This window comes from Nelumbo lutea, chromosome 2 (genome assembly GCF_056320005.1).
Source record: "Nelumbo lutea isolate HS-2025 chromosome 2, American lotus-T2T, whole genome shotgun sequence".
Lineage (NCBI taxonomy): Eukaryota > Viridiplantae > Streptophyta > Magnoliopsida > Proteales > Nelumbonaceae > Nelumbo > Nelumbo lutea.
In genome coordinates this window covers 31,051,938-31,074,688 of record NC_142685.1, presented here as the reverse complement: position 1 = coordinate 31,074,688, position 22,751 = coordinate 31,051,938, and the positions used below count along the sequence as shown (strand labels likewise).

The 22,751-nt window shown below is 34.9% G+C and overlaps 1 protein-coding gene across 1 annotated transcript; it reads left to right on the top strand.

Moving 5' to 3' along the window:
• Positions 1–15,071: 15,071 nt before the first annotated feature.
• LOC148869626 (deSI-like protein At4g17486) lies at positions 15,072–17,004 on the top strand. The gene is made up of 3 exons (XM_088969608.1): positions 15,072–15,773; positions 16,076–16,363; positions 16,511–17,004. The coding sequence occupies exons 1-3, from the start codon at positions 15,641–15,643 to the stop codon at positions 16,660–16,662; spliced, it is 573 nt and encodes a 190-aa protein (XP_088825734.1). The 5' UTR covers positions 15,072–15,640; the 3' UTR covers positions 16,663–17,004.
• Positions 17,005–22,751: the final 5,747 nt, after the last annotated feature.

Here is a 22,751-nt window from a genome sequence, read left to right as displayed (position 1 = left end):
CAATAGAAAGGTTTGCCACAAGGTTAATGTTAAACCCAGAACAGAGAGAAAACCCTAAAACAGTTCGGTCGCTCCTTCTAGATAGGTCCAACCTATCTTGACTGATAGCAGTCTCTAGAAAATAAATAAGACTTACCCAGAGAATGTTGTTCACTACCTTCCAAGGTTGCCTGAACCCTAGCCTTCTTTGATTCTTCCTGATTACCAACATTCTGCAAGCCGTGGCAAGTCTTCAACAGCTGTGAACCTCTTCTGGTAACCTCCAAGAATCAACCAACGTATACTTCTTCATAAACTTCCAGCCCTAGATAGTTCTCATGTGGTCGCTGGACTAGACTCACATGAGAAACCTTAGATAGATAGGCTTTGATACCAAGTAGACGATCAAGACTACAATCAGCCTTGAACCCTAATAGATTTCAGATTAGGAAAAGTTGAAGAAAAGAAATAGAAATGAAGAAAAGAGAGGAGAACTGGAGAAACAAAGGTTGAAAGAAGGGATAGATTCAAAATGATCTGCCGCCACCACTCTCTTAGTATTTATAGGTTATGTTCAGTACATAGGGAAAATGACAAATATGCCCTTAGTACTTGCATGACAAATAAAGCAAATAAAAATCTGAAATAAATAACAAACTAACCACCAAACGACACTACCATGACTGAAACAAATAATTACACATACTGTTCTACGAACACAGTGGGGACCACAGCTGTGGGGCCCACATCAGTGTTCTCTACATATACAAATAAAATTTCAAGCTAGTTCAAAGGCCCAAGAATAATTACAAGACTTGAATATCTTGAGCCATGATCTTTTCCTTACTAATCTCCAAAACCAACCAATGTTTGATATAGAAACTAACTCCAGATAGTCATTTTTGGCCCAATGTTTTAAAACATAAAGGTGTGACGCAAGGTGTTCCACCACCTTGGAGGCATGAAGGTCTAGTTCATAACACAAGAGGTGTAAGCCTCCTTGAGAGGAGGAGAAGGCTCTCATTTCCTTTCTACTAACTTGTATTAAGAAGAATGAAGATGCATAACACTCAAGTTTGGGGGGAAGAGGGAGAGGGGGGGGGGGTCCCTTTTCTTTATTAAATATGTCTTCCAAGTTCCAAGGTTTTAAAATACTAAATGCATAATTGAGGCGTAATGGCCCAAAAAGGTGAGGCATTGCGAGGCGTAAGCATCAAATCTTAAGAATAAAATTAATTAAAGTTTATAAATTAATAAAAATTTCATATAATATACTAAGTTAGAATGATAGAAGATATAAATATCCATAAACTAAAAGTTTATAAGCAAGAAGTTTCACTCATTATGCATTAAATAAAATAATAATGAATCAACTAACAATTATAAACATTTTACATTTCATGTTTAAAATGCAAAGTTCTAAAATAATTTAAATGACCAAATTGGAAGAAAGGAAACATACGAAGAATCATCCATATGATTGGATATTAAATTCATGGCCATTCAATAGTTCAGAAGAAAAAAAATAACTTAGTTAATTTGGTTTATACAAAAAAAAATCAATAAAAAGAAAATAATTCCATTAGGAAAGGAAATGAAAAAAAAAACAAACCTTAAATGATGTTAGAATTAGAATAATAAGAAAAACAACTTGATATATCCAAGAGAAACTAAGAACTTGATTGGCCCATTTTGCATTGAACTCTCTTATAACACTAAGAGAAACTAATAGAAGTTGATTTCCCCAATTGATTTTTCTTTTAAATTTTTATTTTTTTTTGACTCATAATTATTAAAGTGCTTCTTCCATATATTTTGAACTAAAAAAATGCATCAAATATATATTTTTTACATTAAATCACTAAATAATCATTGATACTTGAGGCTTACGCCTTTTTACACCTCACGCCTTGAGGCTTGAGGCTTACTCCTCATCCTACAAAGGCTTAAGCCTTGTGCTTCGCCTCAAGGCTTAAGCCTTTAAAAACTATGATGTCTTCCCTCCCTTTTCCTTTTCTTTCTTCTCCCTTTCTTTCTTTCTTTCTTTCTTTTTCTTTCCCTTCCCTTCCCTTCCCTTTCCTTTTTATTCTTTTCCTACTTTTTGTATGAGGCATATGCCTCAGAGGCCTCAACACCTCTGGCATGCATTTCAGGGCATTTTTGGGGCATATGCCTCCCATGCCTTCTAAAACATTTTTGGCCTAAGCCTAGTTCACAAATCATTTTCAGTCAGACATCTCAAATCTAATGTGGAAATGGAATTGCCATATATCATCATGAAATACATTTCTATGTGTCACCAGGATCTCTTGAAGAGATGAATTTATTGCTTCAGCCACCCTTGCTGAAATTCATCCCATGAGTGTGATATGATGAAAAAAAAAACCTTCTGCATCCATATTTTACATGCTTATACATTTTCTAGTCAATTGTTTGCCAATGGTTAATATTTGAATTTTGCCCTTGATCAATTTTTCCATTTATGCTTTACTCAACTTATTTTGGATATATTGAAATGAAGAATATGGATGTTTCTTTTTTCTTTTTTGGCACACAAACAACCAAAGAACTTCATTCAGTTATAAAATAGCTACATTGTATCTCCTAAATTGGAAGAGTGCAAAAAAGACTTCTCATCCATTCTGGAGGTTCAAATCTCCCTTGACTGTTCTAGCTCTGTTAGCTATTGCATGAACTACTTGATTCTTTACTCTTGATACATATATTACTTTACAGAAGCAAAAGACTGAACTAACTCCATCAAATGGACCTTGGTCATCCCAGTTTAACCGGCTATTCATCTTTGTTCAACTATTTACAATATGTTGAGCTGCTTGAGCATCCATATAAACTCCAACTTTGCTGATTCCAAGATCAAGAGATGCCTTAACATATAGATAATAGCCCACCGTTCGGTGCGGACAGCAGTCTGAGCCTTGTAGTTTGTTCCTACTGCTACAACAAAGACATCAGTAGGAGAAAATTTAACATAACGAACGGCTGCCTCATCTTTAGTAATAAATGATCCATCAGTAAGCATAGAGAAAATATCATTTTCACAGATATTTAGATGAATTGCATACTTTCACCTGCACTGATTTTACCTATCTGCACCACCTCCTCATTACTTGTAAGAATTGAAGGCTCCAATGCTGCACGCGAGTTGGGTCAGGTTGTACCCCTCTGAAAATGTAATTGCTGCATTCCTCCCATGTAAATTTCGCAAATATAATCCATTTCTTCAGCATACCGAATTTAGTTTTTTTTTTGTCCACTGCCAAATTATCTTGCCATCTGTTTATTGTTTCTTCAAAAGTTCCTTCTGGATATATCTGAGGATTAAATCCTATGTTTCCTTGCAGCCAAACTGCCTGAGCAAATGGACAAACAACCATGATATGATAGAGAGTTTCTTCTCTCTCCTCTCCATTCTCCCTCCCTTCCTCCCTCGTCTTCTTTCCCTCTGCCACTGTTGCCACTGAAACAACACGGCAGCGGTGGTTTCTCTCTCTTTCCTTCTTCTTCTCCTGGTACCCTGTCCTCCAACGGCCGAAGAACCACACTCCGGCGAGGTAAGTCACCATTAGTCATCGGCAATTTCTCTCTCCTCTCCATTCTCCCTCCCTTCCCCCTCGTCTTCTTTCCCTCTGCCACTGTTGCCACTGAAACAACACGGCAGCGGTGGTTTCTCTCTCTTTCCTTCTTCCTCTTCCTCTTCTTCTTCCTCTTCTTTCTCATTCCTTTTTTTTCCTTCCTCCCCCGTTTTCCAGACCACCACTTTCGAGTGTAGACATATATAATCCCGTCCTTGCAATCAATAAGTGCAGCATAGTATGATCAATTTTATTTGTGTTATTGTTTTCTTTACTGGGTCTTTATGTTGGAGTAGTCAAGACAATTATCGAGCATTATGTGTTAAACTTGTTAGGAAGCTCTTCCGTGGTTGCCGTTCTGTAACAATAATGTTTGTTGAAATGCCTTAGTTATCTGTTCATCTACATGAGAATATTATTGTCTCTCCATGAGGTGGATATTATTAGCTCTTATATTCTTTTCTCCGGTAACTGAATAAATGGTTAATCTCTTATGTTGGACCCATTCAACTACAACTGTTGTTCTCATGAGAATATAGAAGTTGTTTCTGACAATCTGCTCTAGCCTTGATTGCGTAATTCTATGGCTAGACATGGGGGCAGCAAAAATGGGAGCCACATGGTAGGTAGACTGCCCTAGCCTCTAACTTGTATCTTCTTGATTCTATTATATGTGAAATGTGCTGCTGTAGTGTCTTGTGGATAGCATATCCAGATTCGAAATTGAGAAAAAAAGTGCAATCTTATATGATTTGTTGTATCACATATCATATTGGAATGCATTGTTATTTGATACTTAGAAATTTAAACTAGAGAATAAAATATCTTGCTAGAGGTAAGATGTTACCAGCTTTAGTAGTTAGGTTTTAATAAGGCTTCGTTTGGGGAGGGTGCAAATATAAACATGAAAATACTTTCTTATAAGATGCATTTTAATATGGATTGATGCAAATTGAATGGTTTTATAACATATTTTAATGGTAAATTTGTCTGTAAGGTGGACTTAGAAAAGACTTATGACTTGGTGGATTGGAACTTTCTAATTGAGGTATTGAGGAATTGTGGTTTTGGAGAAAGATGGTGTAACTGGGTGAAGGGTTGTGTTAGTTTTTGTCATTTTTCAGTATTGGCCAATGGTGTGGTCAATGACTTCTTTTTAGTTTGTAGAGGCCTAAGGCAAGGTGACCCTCTATTACCCTTTCTGTTTACCCTTGTAGCTGATGTGTTTAGTAGATTAATCACAAAGGCTGATAGGGAAGATGCATTAAAGGGTTGGAGGATAGGCAAGAATAGAGTTCTGGGAACCCATCTCTACAGTTTGCTGATGACATATAATTTTTTGTGAAGAGGGAGATCTGAGTAAGGTGAGGAACCTAAAACGATTGATAAAACTCTTTAAGAGTGTATACGATTTGAAGATAAACCTGGACAAGAGTTGTGTGGTGGATATTAATATGGATGATAGAGCTATCGGTTCTGTTTCAAAGTGTTTAGATTGTCTTACATCTTCCTGGCCTATGTTCTACCTAGGCCTTCCTCTAGGTGCTAACCCAAAGGAGAGTTGTTTTTGGACTCCAATCTTGGAAAAGTTTGAAAAAAAATTGGCGACTTAGAGAAGAATTATATCTGTCTAGGGGGTAGAGAAATCACCTCTCAGTGTTTAGAATTCCTGCTAGGGAGGCCAAGAAATTGGAGAGATTGATGAGGAACTTTCTTTGGGAACTAGGGGAAGAGAAAAAGGACCATTTAATAAGGTGAGAATTAGTGTGTAAGAAGCAAGGAAGAAGGTGGATTGGGAATAGGCAATTTAGTCCTTAAGAATGTAGCTCTGTTAGGGAAATGGCTATGGAGATGGCCATTGGAGAGAGAGAGAGAGAGAGAGAGGCTTTGGCATAAGGTGATAGAATTCATGGGTCTATAGAAAATGACTGGGATGTTGGTGTATCATGTTGAGCTACCTTGTCTACACCTTGGAAAGCAATTCACGACATCCCTAACTTTTTAGAGAAACTACATCTGTCTGAACAAATTTCCTTAAAATTTCTACTATTATTATAGGGAAGTTGTCTAAAATTCACGATGAGTTTTCAACATTTCTCTTAAACTCACCACAACTTTTCAAAATGTCTAAAACTCACCATGTCACTAACTTAACATTAAACAGATTAACGGGTGTTAACACATTACCATTTTAACCTTCATAGAAAAATGTAAAATATATACAAAATAAATTAGCGGGTGTTAATATATTACCATTTTTATATTTAGACATGAAAAAAAGAAAAAAATTCAAAAAAAATATTTTCAAATTTAAAATACATAAAAACATAGAAATTACAAAAAATATAAAAAAATTATAGAAATTGAAAATAAAATAAAAAATATTTTCAAATAAATCATCCGTAGATTTACAACATGATAAATATTATGCTTAGATCACACCAAAAATTAGAAAAAAAAAAACATTTTGTATTCTGATAATTAAAAAGTAAAAAATAAATATTTCACAAGAAATTTCAATAGATCCATGAATTAAAAATTAGAAAAGGTAAATATTTTTATTCTAAAATTACAAAAGTAAAAAAAATAATAAATATTTTTTATTCTAAAAATTACAAAAAAATGAATATTTTACAGAAATTTCAATAGATCTGTGGAGATGGTAAAATTACAAAAAAATGAATATTTCACAGAAATTTCAATAGATCTATGGAGATGGTAGATCACTCATAGATCTATGACAAATAGATTTATTTAAGGCACAAAAAGCATATAGGATTATAACACAAGGTGAGTATATCAATCTGTATACAAGCATTTCCAAGCATCAAAACAAAAAAAAAATACAAAATATTGCAACATATTATCAAATAATTTGAAAAAAAATACCTAGTTTTGCAAATTTTAAAAAAAGTTGAAAAAACTTTAAAAAATCATGAGTTTTGGAGGTTCTTTTTGGGTTTTTTAAAAATCTTACAACCAAAGAATGTGTAGGGATGATTTAGTGAGTTTGGGAGAGAAACAAGGCACTTAAAGAGAGTTAGAAGCCTTTTTAGAAAAGTTGCACTTTATCTGTTGATACACCTCATACAATATGCCCCCGATATGCCCTTAATACGGGGTCGACACAACGAAAAGAGACGATACAAAGGATTTTGTAGTGTTTCCCATACCGACCCTTTAAAGGTATGATACTTATTAGTTGATATGGGTCGATACATTGTAAAATTTTGAACCTTGATATATATATATATATATATATATAATCAATTTGGTAGCTTAAGCATCCCTAACTTTTTAGCGAAACTACATCTGTCTGAACAAATTTTCTTAAAATTTCTACTATTATTATAGGGAAATTGTCTAAAATTCATGATGAGTTTTCAGCATTTCTCTTAAACTCACCACAACTTTTCAAAATGTCTAAAACTCACCATGTCACTAACTTAACATTAGATAGACTAACGGGTGTTAACATATTACCATTTTAACCTTCACAGAAAAATATAAAATATATACAAAATAAATTAACGGGTGTTTATATATTACCATTTTGATATTTAGACATGAAAAAAAGAAAAAAAAAATTCAAAAAAAAATATTTTCAAATATAAAATACATAAAAACATAGAAATTACAAAAAATATAAAAAATTATAGAATTGCAAATAAAATAAAAAATATTTTCAAACTATAGAAACTATAGAAATTGGAAAACAAAATCAGAAAATAAAAATTGTAGAAAAAACACCATAAGTTAGAGAAAAACACAGAAATTGAAAATAAATTACAAAAAAGTACAGGAAATTCATAGATTGTAGAAAATAGAAAAATGTAAGCAACAGAAATTATAAAAAACATTTGAAATTATAACGAAACACTAAAAATGCAAAAAAAAAAAAAAAGAAAATTGAAAACTGAAAAAGACCATTTTTCCTCTAACTCACCATTGGAGGGTAATTTCATCATGAAAGTTGTTATTTGTGCTGACATGGACACCTCTGTTAAGAAGCATTAATGATGCACTAGTGGAATGTGAGTTTTAGAGAATTAGTGACATGATGAGTTGAAAAGTTGTGGTGAATTTAAGAAAAATATTGTAAACTCATGGTGAAGTAACTTTAGACAATTTTCCATTATTACATGAAGAGTGGCACTCGTTTCAGCCTAAAATCATTTATAAGAGAAGTTGCAGTTGGCTGTTACATCCATTTCAGCCCCAAAACATCAATGGGCACACCAAATTGCCATAGCAATTCAGCTAGAGTTATTTATTCACTAAAATGAGCTTGACGAGTGAGTCCAGCTGCAACAATTCAAATTAAAACAATAATACAACGTTTAAGAAAACAATCATCATAAACCATCAATACCTTATCACGCGAATAGTGAAAACACCAATCAAAACACAAACAACTTAATAATAGATGAGCATGCATAGCATTTCAGTAGTTGTCTCATCAAAAGAGACCTCGGTTAATGCATGCTACTAAAAGATGGAATTTATTATAAATTCAATTAGCCATACACCATTGAAATAATATAATTGATTTATCATGCTAACTGGATCGTTAATTCGTAACATGTCATTCAGTTAATGGTGCGAAAAATTAAATAAATCTAGTGATTCTAAAGAACGTACACTTTAATAGGCTTTCAGACTATAACACACCCATCTTCCACACGAGTAATAAGGGTACCCATTTTGGATGACCCATGTGGATTATGACTTTTAATAGTGGATTATTAAATAACTTAATTATTTTAATACGTAAGCACAATTTTAAATAGTTATTTTTAATAGTTACAATAACCATTTCAAACATTATTTATCATTTAACCAATTATAATTAAAAACTCTTAATTATTTTTAATAATTAAGATGATTATATTATTTTTAATTAATTAAACATTCACATAAATATTAAAAATAAAATAATTTATTTTTATTTATTTAATAATTACCTGTTAAAATAACTAATTTAGTCAATATTATAAATTAAAATAAATACTTTAGATATTCTATTATATATGAATGGCTATTTTATTATATTCTTAATTGTTGAATAATTATTATTTATTTAATTTTTATTAAATAACTAATAAAACATTATGTACTAAATATCTTTTAATAATTAATTTCTTATTTTAACTAATAAATAATTATTAATTGTTTTAATAAATTTTATCAATTCCACTTTTATTAATAATTTTATATTCATTTAATTAATTTATTAAATAGTTAAACCAACACTTTGTATCTAAGGTTAAAATGGTCATTTGCTACTTTTTAGGATTCAACATTTAGATTTTAGAATAACATTGTCTTCGTTCCGACTTCAAAACCAAGTTCATCAAGTCGACGATAAAAATTTGTCCACCCCTCTTCTCTCCATCTTCCTTTTTTCGTGAAAGGGTCTCTCTTCATCGTCTTCAACCACGCTGACACATGCCCAACTTTTTTTTTCGGTGAATGTATTTACCGTACAGTTAACGACGATGAGGACGCAAAGAACAGAGATATCACGAATGACGCAAGCAGAAGAGTCGAGTTTGTCCATCATTCTAGATTGCCTAGAACTCATCTGGTACCAGCTCCCTTTATGGATTGCGAAGATCCCTCACATCATCATCCCCGCGAGTCCTCCAGTGTCATGGCAGCACGGCATGGCCTTGAACCAGCAAACAAACCAACCCACCAAGTTCATCGGCCCCACACTTATCGGTGCTGAAGTCGACGAGAATCACTGCGAACCTACACGATGCTTGCCAAGGCTCCAGGCCTCTCAACATTTCTTAGAGCCAAACCCGCCCAAACCCCTGTAGTTTTTGAGCTCTTCAATACCGTTTCAGTTGAACATAGTCATCGATGCTACATCCCACAATTCCTAATGTTTATAGCCAAACCCTTGCTCTTTTTGAGCTATTAATCAATGTCGTTTAAGTTAGATATAGTCGTCCATGCCACAATTTTAGTTGGAGCAGAACGACATGTAAATCCGTGCATGACTTTGTATTAAAGCAGGATCTACTAGGAAGCCTAGGGGGGAAATTTCTTGTGACCAAGAGATAAAAAATATCCACATAGCTCACGACCAACTAATTAAAACTGTCCTCTCCCTCCCTGCTAACTCTCTCACCTCCGTAAATCTTTTGGAAGTTTCAGCTTGTAAAGCTTTCCATCTGAAAGGCAAAAAAATATGCGACTTTCATTGTCTATTTCGATGCCGGCAAGTAGAAGGGAAATACATCTTTCATTGTCTATTCCAGTTACAATAAACGGAGGTTTCAAGAAGATGTTAATTCCTTTGGCTTTTCCAGGGAACATAAGCAAAGGTGGTGGCTGTGATGGTGGAGGGTAAAGAGGGTGCATCATCCCTATTGCTGCACATCTCCAGGAGAAAAGGGAGGGGAGAACTGGAGAAGGTAAAGCTCTAAGGAGCGAGTTGTAGTAGTTATAGTCGGGAAGTTTGAAAAGTTTTTCTCTATCATAAAAACAATTGGAGTTGGACTAGAAAACTGAGAAAGGATGAAATTTTAAAGTCCTAAAACAAGAAGGATTGGAGGTCTTTTAGACTCCTGAAACAGCAAGGGTTCTTGGTCGATCGCTGGTCGAGTGTTTCCAGCCCACCCTAGTCTGCGATGACGGGCTTTGCCAATCTCTCTCTCTCTCATTTTTAGTTGCGTCTCATTGGATGCTTACTCATTGGAGTTAAAAGTGCTCAAGTTTTCGTAGCTCATCTCACTTGCTCAATTTCATGTAGCATTCCTTGGCACCGAACACATCCATCACCGTCTCCTTCGCTTTACCAATCTCAACTCCCGCTTCCCCATTGGCCCGGTTTCCACTTTGCAACCATCCCAGGTCTTCCTTTGGATCACCCCCGCTCAGGTCCGCACGTCATGAAATTGTTCGACTCCTTAAAAATCACATCCATGGCTCTTTTATGAGAGATGCTCGTATCCTATCGATAGGGATCTAACGTTCAGCCGCCTGTGTCATGCATCATAGGTAGATGGGATCATGTCATTCACCATTGATGTGGCTCAAGAGCTTAACATACGATTATAATTTTTCATAGAGTCAGCGCTTGCAGATTACATTTTTCGTGTTTGGGCTTTTCCGTTCTCTTTGGGACTGTCTAGTAAGGGAGATGAATATTGGTCAAGATTGACAGTCGCCGTCGGCATTACTGGAGGGAGAGAAGCAAGGTTTAAGGTTGCGAATGTTAAGTCACAAGGGACAGTTTTAAGGACCTTCTTGCTTCATCTTCCAAAGATTTAAAGATATTTAGGTTTCTCTCCCTTCTCCATTGATCATCTTCACCAGGTTTTTAGGACGGAATTGGACGTATGGCCAAGCCGGGGCATTTCAGCTGTAATCACCACATTAATTATATTGGGCCGGAAGAATTACAGTTTTCCAAGTCAATAACCGAACGAACGGGGAGAAATTTAGGATAGGTTAAGGGGAAAGAATTCACGCAAGTTAAGAGAATTTAAAATTTTTTGGGAGTCTACAGTACCGTTAACTTGGGAAAATTGAATTCAAATGTAAATAAAGATGTGGCAGATTTCTATTGGGTGGGACAAAAATAGGGACAGATGATGTGAGCTCTGAAGACACCGTGTGGACGGTGTCCGACAAACTGAAAATAAAGCTAGAGCCGTGGCCCACGGTAAGCGGATCGTATCATCCGGTGCTGTGCTTTGCAGGATTTGGTAGGCACAATTTGTGAACATCGAGAAGTAAGAGAGGTATAACGTTGTAACTCCGTTCAGTTCTTAGTCTCTAGGTTAATGAAGATGAATTCATCACATGAAGGGTATTTTAAGAATTAAAAAAAAGTATTAATCATGGAGTGTGATGAAAAGTTAATGATAAGAGAGGTTAAAGACAATTGTCAGAAACAGTAGGGGATACTTTAAGATAATATGTAATCAGTATGGATAGAATTAGTCAATCCTAAACCATAAGAGTAGTTTAAAAAATTTGCCATAAAAGTAATTATTAGGGTTTCAAGGGCATTTAGCCATTAGAATTAGTGCAAATGAACATGTCCTAAACCTGAAATGTATCAGTTTAGATCCTAAATAAATATAAAAATTGCAAAAATAAACTTGTAGGTTAATGGTGAGCTTTGTCCATCTTGAACATGGCATGTTACATTAAACATGACTTTAAATTTTCAATATCTACAAATAATAAATAGAAAAACAAATTAATTACATCAAACGATGAATAATATAGGGAAATAATCACTTGAAAATACAACTCCAAATCAGGCCATTCTAATGGTGTCAATGGACTGGTTTTGGATTGGATTCCGTCCAGTCTAAAATCAATTTGGACGGATTAGACAAACCAACAAGACATATTGGATTGGACCAATCCGATCCAAAATATTTATTAGATTGGATTAGACTTAGTCCGTTCGTGACAAATTTCTATTGGATTAGGTTGGGTTAAGCCAATATCTAATTCATTTATATAATATAAGAATATATGTGTCAGTGGACTAGATTTGGGTTGAAACCAATCTAAATCAAAAAGAATTTGAACAGGTTAGATGGTCCAGACATTGAATTGGACCTATCCAAATTAGTCCAGAACATTCAATGGATTGGATTAGACCTTATCCATTTATAATGGACTTACATTGTACTAGATTGGATTGGACCAAATCCAGTCCAATTGACACCCCTAGGCCCATTCTTTGGAATAGACATAACCAAAGCCCATTAACCAACATTGACCTTGTTTATCAATTCAATCATGGTCCAAGCAACAGCCTATTATAACTTAGCTCTAATTAGGGGTGTTCACGGGTTGGGTTGGGTCGATTTATTGGGGTTTTTCCAACCGACCCGACCTGGTCGGGTTACCTAAGGTGGAAACCAAAACCGACCCATTGATAGGCCAAACCGACCTGGTCGGTTTGAGTCGGGTTGAGTCGGGTTGAGTCGGTTTCGGTTTTGCTCCTGTACAAAAGGACACCTAATTGAATTCTAATTGTAATTGCCTAATGGGTTACCTATTTGGTGTAAAAGATTATAGAAAGTTAGAAACTATAATAGATTGCCTATTCTAATTGTAATTGCCTAATGGGCCTTCTAGTTCAATAGAAGACTAGTTATAGTTAAATAGGAAACTACTCAAGCTAGGAACTACTGAACTAATAGAAGACTAGTTCGGTTCGGTCGAGTTGGTTTCGGTTTTCACACAAGAAAACCGAAACCGACCTGATATATCAGTTTATATATTTGCCCAACCCGAAACCGACCGATACTGATGAAACCCGACCGACTCGGATTAGAACGGTCCGAGTTAGTAGGTTTAATCAGGTTGAGCATTCTTATGAACAGCTCTAACTCTGATACTACTGTCTTGGGTTAATCAAATGTTAATTCATTTACAAAACAACCAAGAAAAGACTTATTTATAATCAATACCTGCAACAGCTATTGCCATGCATGGACCGATTTGTAGCTTTATTCTTTTCCAAAATATGCTCTGAATGGATCGACCAACAACCTTGCTTGATCCTTCTTCCCTTGTTTTAAGTTTTTAACTTTCTATCTTGAAATCTCACCCATGACCTATTTGATCCTTCTCTTTCTCTATTTCTCATTATTATTTTTCTTTTTGTAATACTTTACTAAATAGCTAGAGTCTAACCTTCCACTCAATGGTTTTTCTCTCTTGCAAAGACAACTATGATAGTAGTAGAAAAATGAATAAGGCTTCTATACTTTAAAACAATTAAAACATTAAGAGGGAGAGACCCTATCCACCATACACTCTAGGTGGTTCTTCCCATCAAGAAACCACCTCAAGTATTAATCGGTGATAATCAAACACCTCCCCTACCTTGCCTCAACCACTACCCCATTTTCTCTTATCCCGAATTTGATAATCTATATGATTCAATTTAATTTCTGAAAAATTTAATAAATTATTAAAAGGAAAAACATAATAGTTTATATAAAAAATACATGTGCTTTTCAACTATGTTCATCATATATATATATGTCTTTTTATAAAAAGCAAATAATATAAAAATTATAAAAATGCAATATAAATATATATTATATGATTATTTTGAATTGGATAGGGGTGACCCGAATTTGATCCATTTTTAATCAGATCCTATTATTTGATTTAGTCTAATTTGAAAATCCGATAGGGAATGTTCGAATCCGAAAAATAGGATAGAATGACCTGATCCCTTTGCACCCCTAATATAATTGAAGTTAGACCTGATTATCCTAACTGGTTCAGTTTTAGGTCCACCTTATAGAACCAATTAAATAATAAGTTCATGATAGACCCTTTCTTGAATCAAACCCGACCCATTTATATCTCAAATAACTTTCCCTCAACTTTCTATTTTTCTTATTCTTTTGTCAAAACAAACATGGCTTGAAAATACATTTAAGTAATTTACTCATTTCTAATGTACGGTTGGAATAAAAAAGGTAAATTGCTAAAATCTCCCCTGAAGTTTTTGAACATTGATAAAATCTTCCCTAAAGTTTGGTAATTACAATCAGCTCCCTTAAACTTTCTAATACAATTGCAAGTAAACCCCTTTGTCATAATCCTCCGCCAAGAGGCATGAAAATGTTCAAAATACTCATGCGGTTACTTTTGACCAAATTGTTTATTTTTCAAAAATTTTCTCCTATCAAGTGCTATCCTAAACCCTTATAATCTCTTTTCTAAAATTAATTTATTTTCTAAATTTGTCCTTTATATCATTTTTTCATAAAAATGCAACTTTAATCTCTTATTTATTTTTTTGTTGTTCATAAAATTTATATTAATTTTTTCCGTAAAAACAAACCTCAATCATAATTACATGGATATTTTAGACATTTCCAAACTCTTGTTAAAGAAATCTAACAGAGAGAGGATCTACAGGAAAGTGATTGCAATTACCAAACTTGAAAAAAGGATTCAGCAACAGTAACTTGTCATGACCTTTCAGCAATTTAACAAAGAAATAAAATTCACATGTATATTTTGTGGTTCATATCAACTTCACTCTTCAAATCCTCTCTATCCTCTCATTCGTATCTATTTTTGTGATACACCATATTCGCCGATAAATATGAATCTGGATCTGCTCCTTACATAGCGCTCCATACCAATTTCAGGCACATCTGACCATGTATTGTGTACTGGACTTCTCCCTATAGAGTAATTTTGTGTTAGAGATTAGATCTGCTCTTAACACGAACCTCACATACACATCCTACGTGCATTGGGAATATCTCCCATAAATAATAATTCATAAATATAGGAGATGTTCCTGTGATGTATCTGTGAAGTCGGTGTAAGGTGTTGCTGTAAGGAGATAACACATAAATACAAAAGATGTTCCGAATGCATGATGAGATATATTCGTGAGATCAGTACGAGATGCCATGTGTGAGGAGCAAATCCGGTCTCGGCAAACTGGGCTTATATTCCATAAATCTTCCATGTCACCTAGACGATCGACGACCCTGACTGGTAAAATTTTCTCCAAAACGTACAAGGGGTTGCCGCCCACGCCCAGCGAGATCGAGGAGCCGAAATTACCGCGGGGAAGGACGCCATTATCGTAATTTCAACAAAACCGATGGGCATAGAGATACGGGTCATAGAAATTTGATGCCTCAAATTCCGCAATTTTTATCCACCCAAAAAATTCCGGTAATTTTTGGTATAAAGATGTTGGGCCGGGGAATGGAAGAAAGGGGCGGCGCTTTCGGCCGCCGATGATGCAACTTGGCGCAACAGATTCTATACCAGTTCCGACTCCTCAGAATTAGAAGAAGAAAAGGAAAAATCCACAGAAGAGACACGAAATCAATCACACCAGAAATTCTTCTTCTTCTTGGATCGGTCTGTTTTATCTACGGGGACATTGTGGAAATTCCAACATCCTTCCTCCTTTCTTATTCGATTTGGTTTGGGATATCGCTCGCAGAAGCAGACTATCTATCAGATGGATTTCTCTCTTTGATATCTAATTTACTGCACAGTTAATTTTCTTCTTGAAACTCTGGGAATAAGGAAAGATGATCTGCGGAGTCATCAAGCGGAAGAAAAAAACGGGATCTCACCCTGTGTATCTTAATGTCTACGATATCACTCCTATGAATGGCTATGCCTATTGGTTCGGCCTCGGCATCTATCATTCCGGCGTTCAAGGTCAGCAATTCCGTCAACATTCAATTCCCTTTTCTCCTCCTCCTTATCTTTCTAAATACGCTTTGATTCATCCATTTCAGTTTTGAATCTCAGCAATTCCGTCAAATTTCGATTTCTCAGAAGATTTGTTTTTTCCCGGATTCTAATCTTTGGTTTGCCCGTTCAATTACAAAACCATATCTATCAAAGCCTTATCAGAGTCGGATTAAATACAAATATATTCATAGATTAACTTCTGAGAGTTGGATTAAATTTTGTTTTTCTATTCATTAAAGCATCTCTTCTGTGTTTGCCTCTTGCAGTTCATGGCGTAGAATATGCTTTCGGTGCGCACGAATACACAACAACAGGGATCTTCGAAGTCGAACCGAAGCGATGCCCGGGGTTCATGTTCAGGAAATCGATCTTGATAGGAAGAACAGATTTAGGTCCCCGAGACGTCCGAACCTTCATGGAGAAGCTGTCGGAGGAATACGCAGGCAACACCTACAATCTCATCACGAAGAATTGCAACCATTTCTGCAACGACGCTTGCCTCGGACTCGCCGGAAAATCGATCCCTCACTGGGTCAATAGACTCGCCAGACTCGGTAAGAGAAAAAACAAAATATTTGCATCTTAATATCAATTATCAACTTTCTCTTTTTAATAAAATTTTCCTTTTATCTTTTATTTTTCTCAGTTCTAATTCTTTCTTTTTTTTTGGGGGGGGGGGGGGGTGGGGAGCCGAATTGTAGCGCTTCTGTGCAGTTGTGTTTTACCGGTGGACTTGGATGCGGTGAAAGTCCGGCCTCAGAGAGCGGAGAAGGGAGCTCAGAGAGCAGAGAAGGGAGTGAAGAAGGTGAGAAGTAATCCAAATAGGTCCGACCCTGCTACAACTTCGGATTAAATTATGTCTTCGTCTTGGTCAAATTCGGGTTCTGCAAATAGTGGTGGTAGTAGTAGTACACATAAACGGTCTCCTTCTCCTCCTCTACTCTGCTTTACCAACCCATGAAGCTCTAATGGCTGTCGAGATGGAAAACTAATTTTTTTTTTCACTTTTAATTATTCGGAATTTCAACCTAAAAAGGAAAAGGCAAAATCAAGAAGTTTGCTTTGCTGTTTTTTCCCTCTCTTCTTTTTCTTACGCTACTAACAAGCTGTTGCTGCGTTGAGAAAGTGTTGCAGCATTTCTCTCACTGTAAATGTAAATGAAAATGAAAATGTTTTCTATATTTATATTTTTTTATTGAACGCTGTTTAACTGGCAGAGAATGGGATGTTAATGGACCGAGAAAATATTTATTTAATAGGGATGTTAATGGACCGATTTTGGGTTGGACCCGTTCAACCCAAAATATTTATTGAATTGGACCAGTTCAAGACCTAAATGGTCCAATATATTTATTGGATTGAATTGGACCTGGTGCATTTATAATGAATTTATATTGGATTGGGTTGGATTGAGTCGATTTGGTTGCTTAAGGTTATGTTTGGTTTGAAGGAAAATGAGGGAAAAAGAAGGGAAAAGTAAGGAAACCTTTATAAATATTGTATAGGTTTTTTCGTCTTTCCCTTTCTTTCTTTACCTTTTCCTTCAAACCAAACATAACATTAATAGAAGATAGAATATAGGTGTCAATGGACCAGAACCTGGATTGGAAGCAATCTAAATTAAAACAAATTAGATGATCTAGACATTGAATGGGACTGCTCCAAAATGGTCCAATATATTCATTAGATTGGATTAGACCTGATTCCTTTGTAATGGATTCACATCGAACTGGATAGGATTGGACCAGATTCAGTCCAATTGACAGCCCTATGGCAAATAACATTTGCAATAAACACCTATTTGGTGATGAGCTAATGCCATTTCTCAAATAAACGGCCACGTAACCAAAAACCATCTTATCTTCTTAGCTGTTTATGCTTAAAAGGAAATCCTAATCGAATGCTTTGTATTGAACAGTGTAGATCTAGTAGACATGGTATTGTAACAATTCATTTTTTTATTTTAATTTTTTTCAAGGGTAGATTGGGGCAAGGTTCAAAATTTTGATATGATATGCTCCGTTTCAAGCAAATCCTATATGTCCCGTATCAAGCGCAAGGTATCATACCAACAATACACTCCTACAAGGTTCATATCAGGATGTGACCTGGTTCAAGGGTAGACCAGTCTTAGACTGACCCCTCTGAGTATAGTTCATTTTAGCACCTATTGCTGGTGCATTGGCCTGTATCAAAAATTTAAACCTTGGACTAGGGACGTCAATTGGACTGGATTTGGTCCAATCCGATCCAGTCCAATGTGATTCCATTATAAATGGACCAGGTCCAATCCAATCCAATGAATGTTTTGGACCAATTTGGACTAGTTCAATTCAATGCCTGGACCACACAATTTATTTAAATTCATTTTAACTTAGATTGGTTTTGACCCAAACCTGGTCCATTGATACATTTTTATCTTATATCAATGGACCAGATATTGGCTTAATCCAATCTAATTCAATATAAATGTGTTAGGATGGACTAGGTCTAATCCAATCTAACAAATATTTTGGACTGGATGGATCCAATCCAGTATATCTCGTTGGTCCGTCTAATCCATCCAAATTGATTTTAGACTGAACGGGGGTCCAATCCAAAAGCACCTTACCTTGGACTGGAGGTATTTTAACGGATAGGTGTTAAAAATAACTTTGATTACTTGTGCTCATTAGTGAGTGCCTATCTGATCCGGACTATGTATCCAAGTGAGTGAGATGGTCAGTGGTGACTGGTGACGATCAGACGGAGTTGTCTATTTGTGGGCCTTTCTTAACATGTCTAGGTTGGGTTGATCGTCGTAGAGCTTTGGTTGGTTGAATATGGGAGAGATCTGATCAAATTGTCTGCTCAAGAGAAGGTCAAGGATGGTGGAGCCCCGCCACACTCAAAATTGCCACAACCCACAAGGGCCGAGGTAGGGGCTGAGCATGGGTAGATTCTGTTTTTTTTTTTTTTTTCTTGATAAATCCAGAAGGGGCTATACAGAGTATTTAGATTTTTTCTATTTTTGGAGTTGGATATTTTTTATAAAGAAATAGATACTATTTTTTAAAACTCATATTACTTTGTTATTGATTAAGTTGAATAATTTAATTTGAAAATTTTCACAATATATTAATATATAGTTCAAACTTATGGTTATAATTTAAATCTTCTAAATATTATTTTTTGTATTAATTATTATAATCATTTAAATTTTAAATTGAAAAAAAATCAAATCACTGAAGTAATTGAATGGTTAAGTGAGACTATTGTTTTTTAACCATGAGGGTTTGGGTTCAAATCTTTACACCCTCAAAGTATTGGATTTATTTTCAGACAAGTTCGATTCTAAAGCCAGATCCACTAAGGCCATCCAATGTCGGTTTTAGTAAGGTAAAACCCTAAATCTTGAAATTTGCATAAGTGGAGATAACAGATTGGGTAAATCGGGTTCATGACTGGTTTAAGATTGATTCTATTCAATTTCGAGTAGAACCTATAATAAATGCAGATAGTATTTGTTAAAAGGCTGTTTTGCACTTTTGCTCAAATTGAATGGGGGATACAAGACATATGTATGATACTGGGACTTCCATCACTTGCCACTTGGCATCTTTATATGCTTAATTGCTGATTGATGACACATTCATAGCCACGTCAAGCTTTTTTAGGTTTTAAGTAACGGGATTTTCTGAGAGCTCAAATTTGAAGACTTGAAGTTGTTAATTCCAAGTCATTGAGAACGCACCAAATGAATTCATTCTTGGGAGGTCCTACAATTTCAGACTGACAAGGGCAGAGACTCCGCCGGAGTTGGAGCTTGATGTAGACACAAGGCTGCGTTTGGCTGGAGTGCGATTTCATTTGCACTAATACAAATGAAAACAATACAAATTTTAGTTTAATTTTGTTTTGGAATTCACATCCAAAATCATTTGCATTATCATAGTTTTGCATCAGTACAAATTTATTTGCACTGCAACCAAACACAGCCCAAGGAATCTCACAAAGACAATTTGAAAAGAATACAAATACAAATAGATAAGGCTGTATTTGATTGCAATACAAATAAATTTGCACTGCTGCAAAATTATGGCTGTGCAATTGATTCGAGTGTAAATTCTGATTTATATTTGTTTTAAATTTTAGCTTATTTTATTTTTTTACAGTATGGATGAAGTAAATCAAAACATGAAACAGAATAAAATAAAACCTAAAACAAATTTAAATGAAAATTTGCATTTTTTTCATTTACACTCCCATGCATTTATGCAAGTGCAAATAAACTTGCATTGCAATCAAATACAGCTTAAAATATACAACATTGTATTTTGTATTATTTTCTATCTATCTATTTGCACATGGGCCCTAGTAATGTTTTCATGAGGCTGCGTTTGGTTGCAGTGATGGGAAACTATAGTAGTATAAATGATTTGGGTGTAAATTCTGATTTATTCTTATTTAAAAGTTTATTTTATTTTGTTCGATTGTATTATAAGAGTCTGTTTGGTGTATAGTTGGAATCGGAATTGGAATCAAAATTTTTTGAAATTGGAATAATCTATTTCCATATTCTGTTTGATTCATACAGGAATGGGAATGGTAATTGGAGTCAGCTGGAATTAGATTTCATTCCCAAGGAAGGGAAATGAATGATCGCTCTCTCGAATAGGGGAATGGCATTCCACAAGAAATGGAAATGGGATTTAGATTCCGCTCACTAAGAATCAGAATAATTCGTTCCAGTTCCAACTCCAGATCCTTATTCCTGCAAAGCAAACAGATCTTTACTAAAGTAAAATAAGATCTGAAACAGAATAAAGTAAAACCCCCCAAAAAAAAAATCAAATATTTTTTTTTGTCATTTGCACTCCCATGCATTTATATTAATATAAATAAAATTGCAATGCAACCAAACTCTGCCTTAGTTTTGTTTTGCAAGTGGCAGCAGAACCAATCATATTTTGAACCAAGAGGCTGGAGTGGGACAGACAAGTTGAGCCGGCCAGAAGGAATCCCCACTCTGCCATTAAGCTGTTGGCACGGGCTCTCTTCCAATGGGTAATTGCATGAATCAGAGCAAATAAAAATTGCATTAGTTACCCTCGCTTTTTGGGCCCACTTGAAATTAAGGTTTAAAATATCGATACGTCCGATACGCTGGTAGGGGCGTGTTGGGCGAGTTGCTACACATTTTCATTGTGTTTTTTTTTCACAACCGGTTCAGGGGTGCCGGTTTAGGTTTCCTCTACCCTCTGAACCGGTCAGACTTCCAATATACCCACTGTAGGGGCATACTGGAGGGGTCCCAGAATGATACGTATCGACTAATACAAGCTGATACGTGTTGATACTTTAAACCTTGCTTAGAATACTCTTAGACTTATTCTTCGTTTAAGATCCATCAAATCACCAAATCAAGACTAAGTTCAAGTAAGGCTGTATTTTATTTGAAAGACTTGTCCCTACCTTTTCATTACCTTTTCCTTTTTCGTATTTTTGTTTCTTGACCAAAATGGCCTAAAATAATGAAAAAAACCACATACAGCGATTAGTTATAAGGCGAAAGGATTATAAAGAATAGGGGTAGATCAAAAAGAAATGATTTAAGTATTCATAATTTAATAATAATATAACATTAAACAAAACAAAATAACAAATCAACTCACATTATTTGATAAGTCTTAGATGTTGATGATAATCCAAATCCAAACAAATTATCAATTATCAAATCGATCATTTGTTGTATATAATAACTGTGACCTGAAGCATAATGAACAGAAAATACATCATGGATGACATCCCATTTGTTGTGCAGCCCTATGGGCCTTGACCAATTAATTTGTAGTCCAATTGGGATTGAATTTACTACATTGTCTTAACATGCTTAACTCAAGCCCATCCGCCCATAATATATGGGCTTGTGACTTTTGAAAGAGGCGTGAGGTATATAAGGAACACAAACCAGAAGAAACAAGAGACCTTGCAATGCAATTTCATTTTTACTGTTGCAAAAGTTTGTAATTTATTTAGGCTATGTTTGATTTGAAGGAAAAGGTAAGAAAACTTATACAAGGTTTATAAATATTTTCATACCTTTTCCTACTTTTTCTTCAAACCAAACACAGCTTTAGTTTCACTTTTTACTTTATTTTGTTTGATTTCATTTTTATCAGTGCAAACTGCAAACCTGAGAGAGAGAGATGGGCAATAGGTCATTCCATTCAGCTACTTCAGATACTACCAAATACATTGATTTATGTTACACATAAATGATAAAACCCTAAGAGATGCATAATGCATTTGATTGGATTTGGAGCAGAAATAACTAAAGCAATAAGTCATCTGGATGGTTGCATATTGGGCTGCATCATCAATCAATGAACTGATAATAAGGGTAAGTCCGTAAACTTCCCTTGGGTTTTCTGAAAAGGCTTTATACCTCTCATTACTTTTGGGGATAAAGGGGTATGATATGAAATTAATGGGTTTGGATTTACATTAATTGTGTCTGTGTTCAACTCATGTCAACCTGTTTAACATGATTAATAAATGTGTCAATTTTAGATTGATTCACTAAACTTAAAAACGATTTATATATATTCTTAATTTTCAAGTAGTAGATTATGCATATATATATATATATTTGGTAGAAATACTATGATAAATAAAACATATTTTTATTTTTTATGAATTTATTTAAGTAATGAATGATTAAATGTTTATTTTATTATGTAAAAATACTTATTTATTTTTTATTTTAAATAGATTAATCATGTCAATTTCATGTTAATTTGGGTTACACGGCTTGTGTCGTGTTACCTGTATAATAAATAAGTTGTGTTTATGTTTGAAATTTTGATGCAATTAATTAATTGTGCCATATTCGTATTGACCCATATATCCAAATATCCCTACCTTGGCATGATACACGAACACGAATTGCCACTCTTGCCC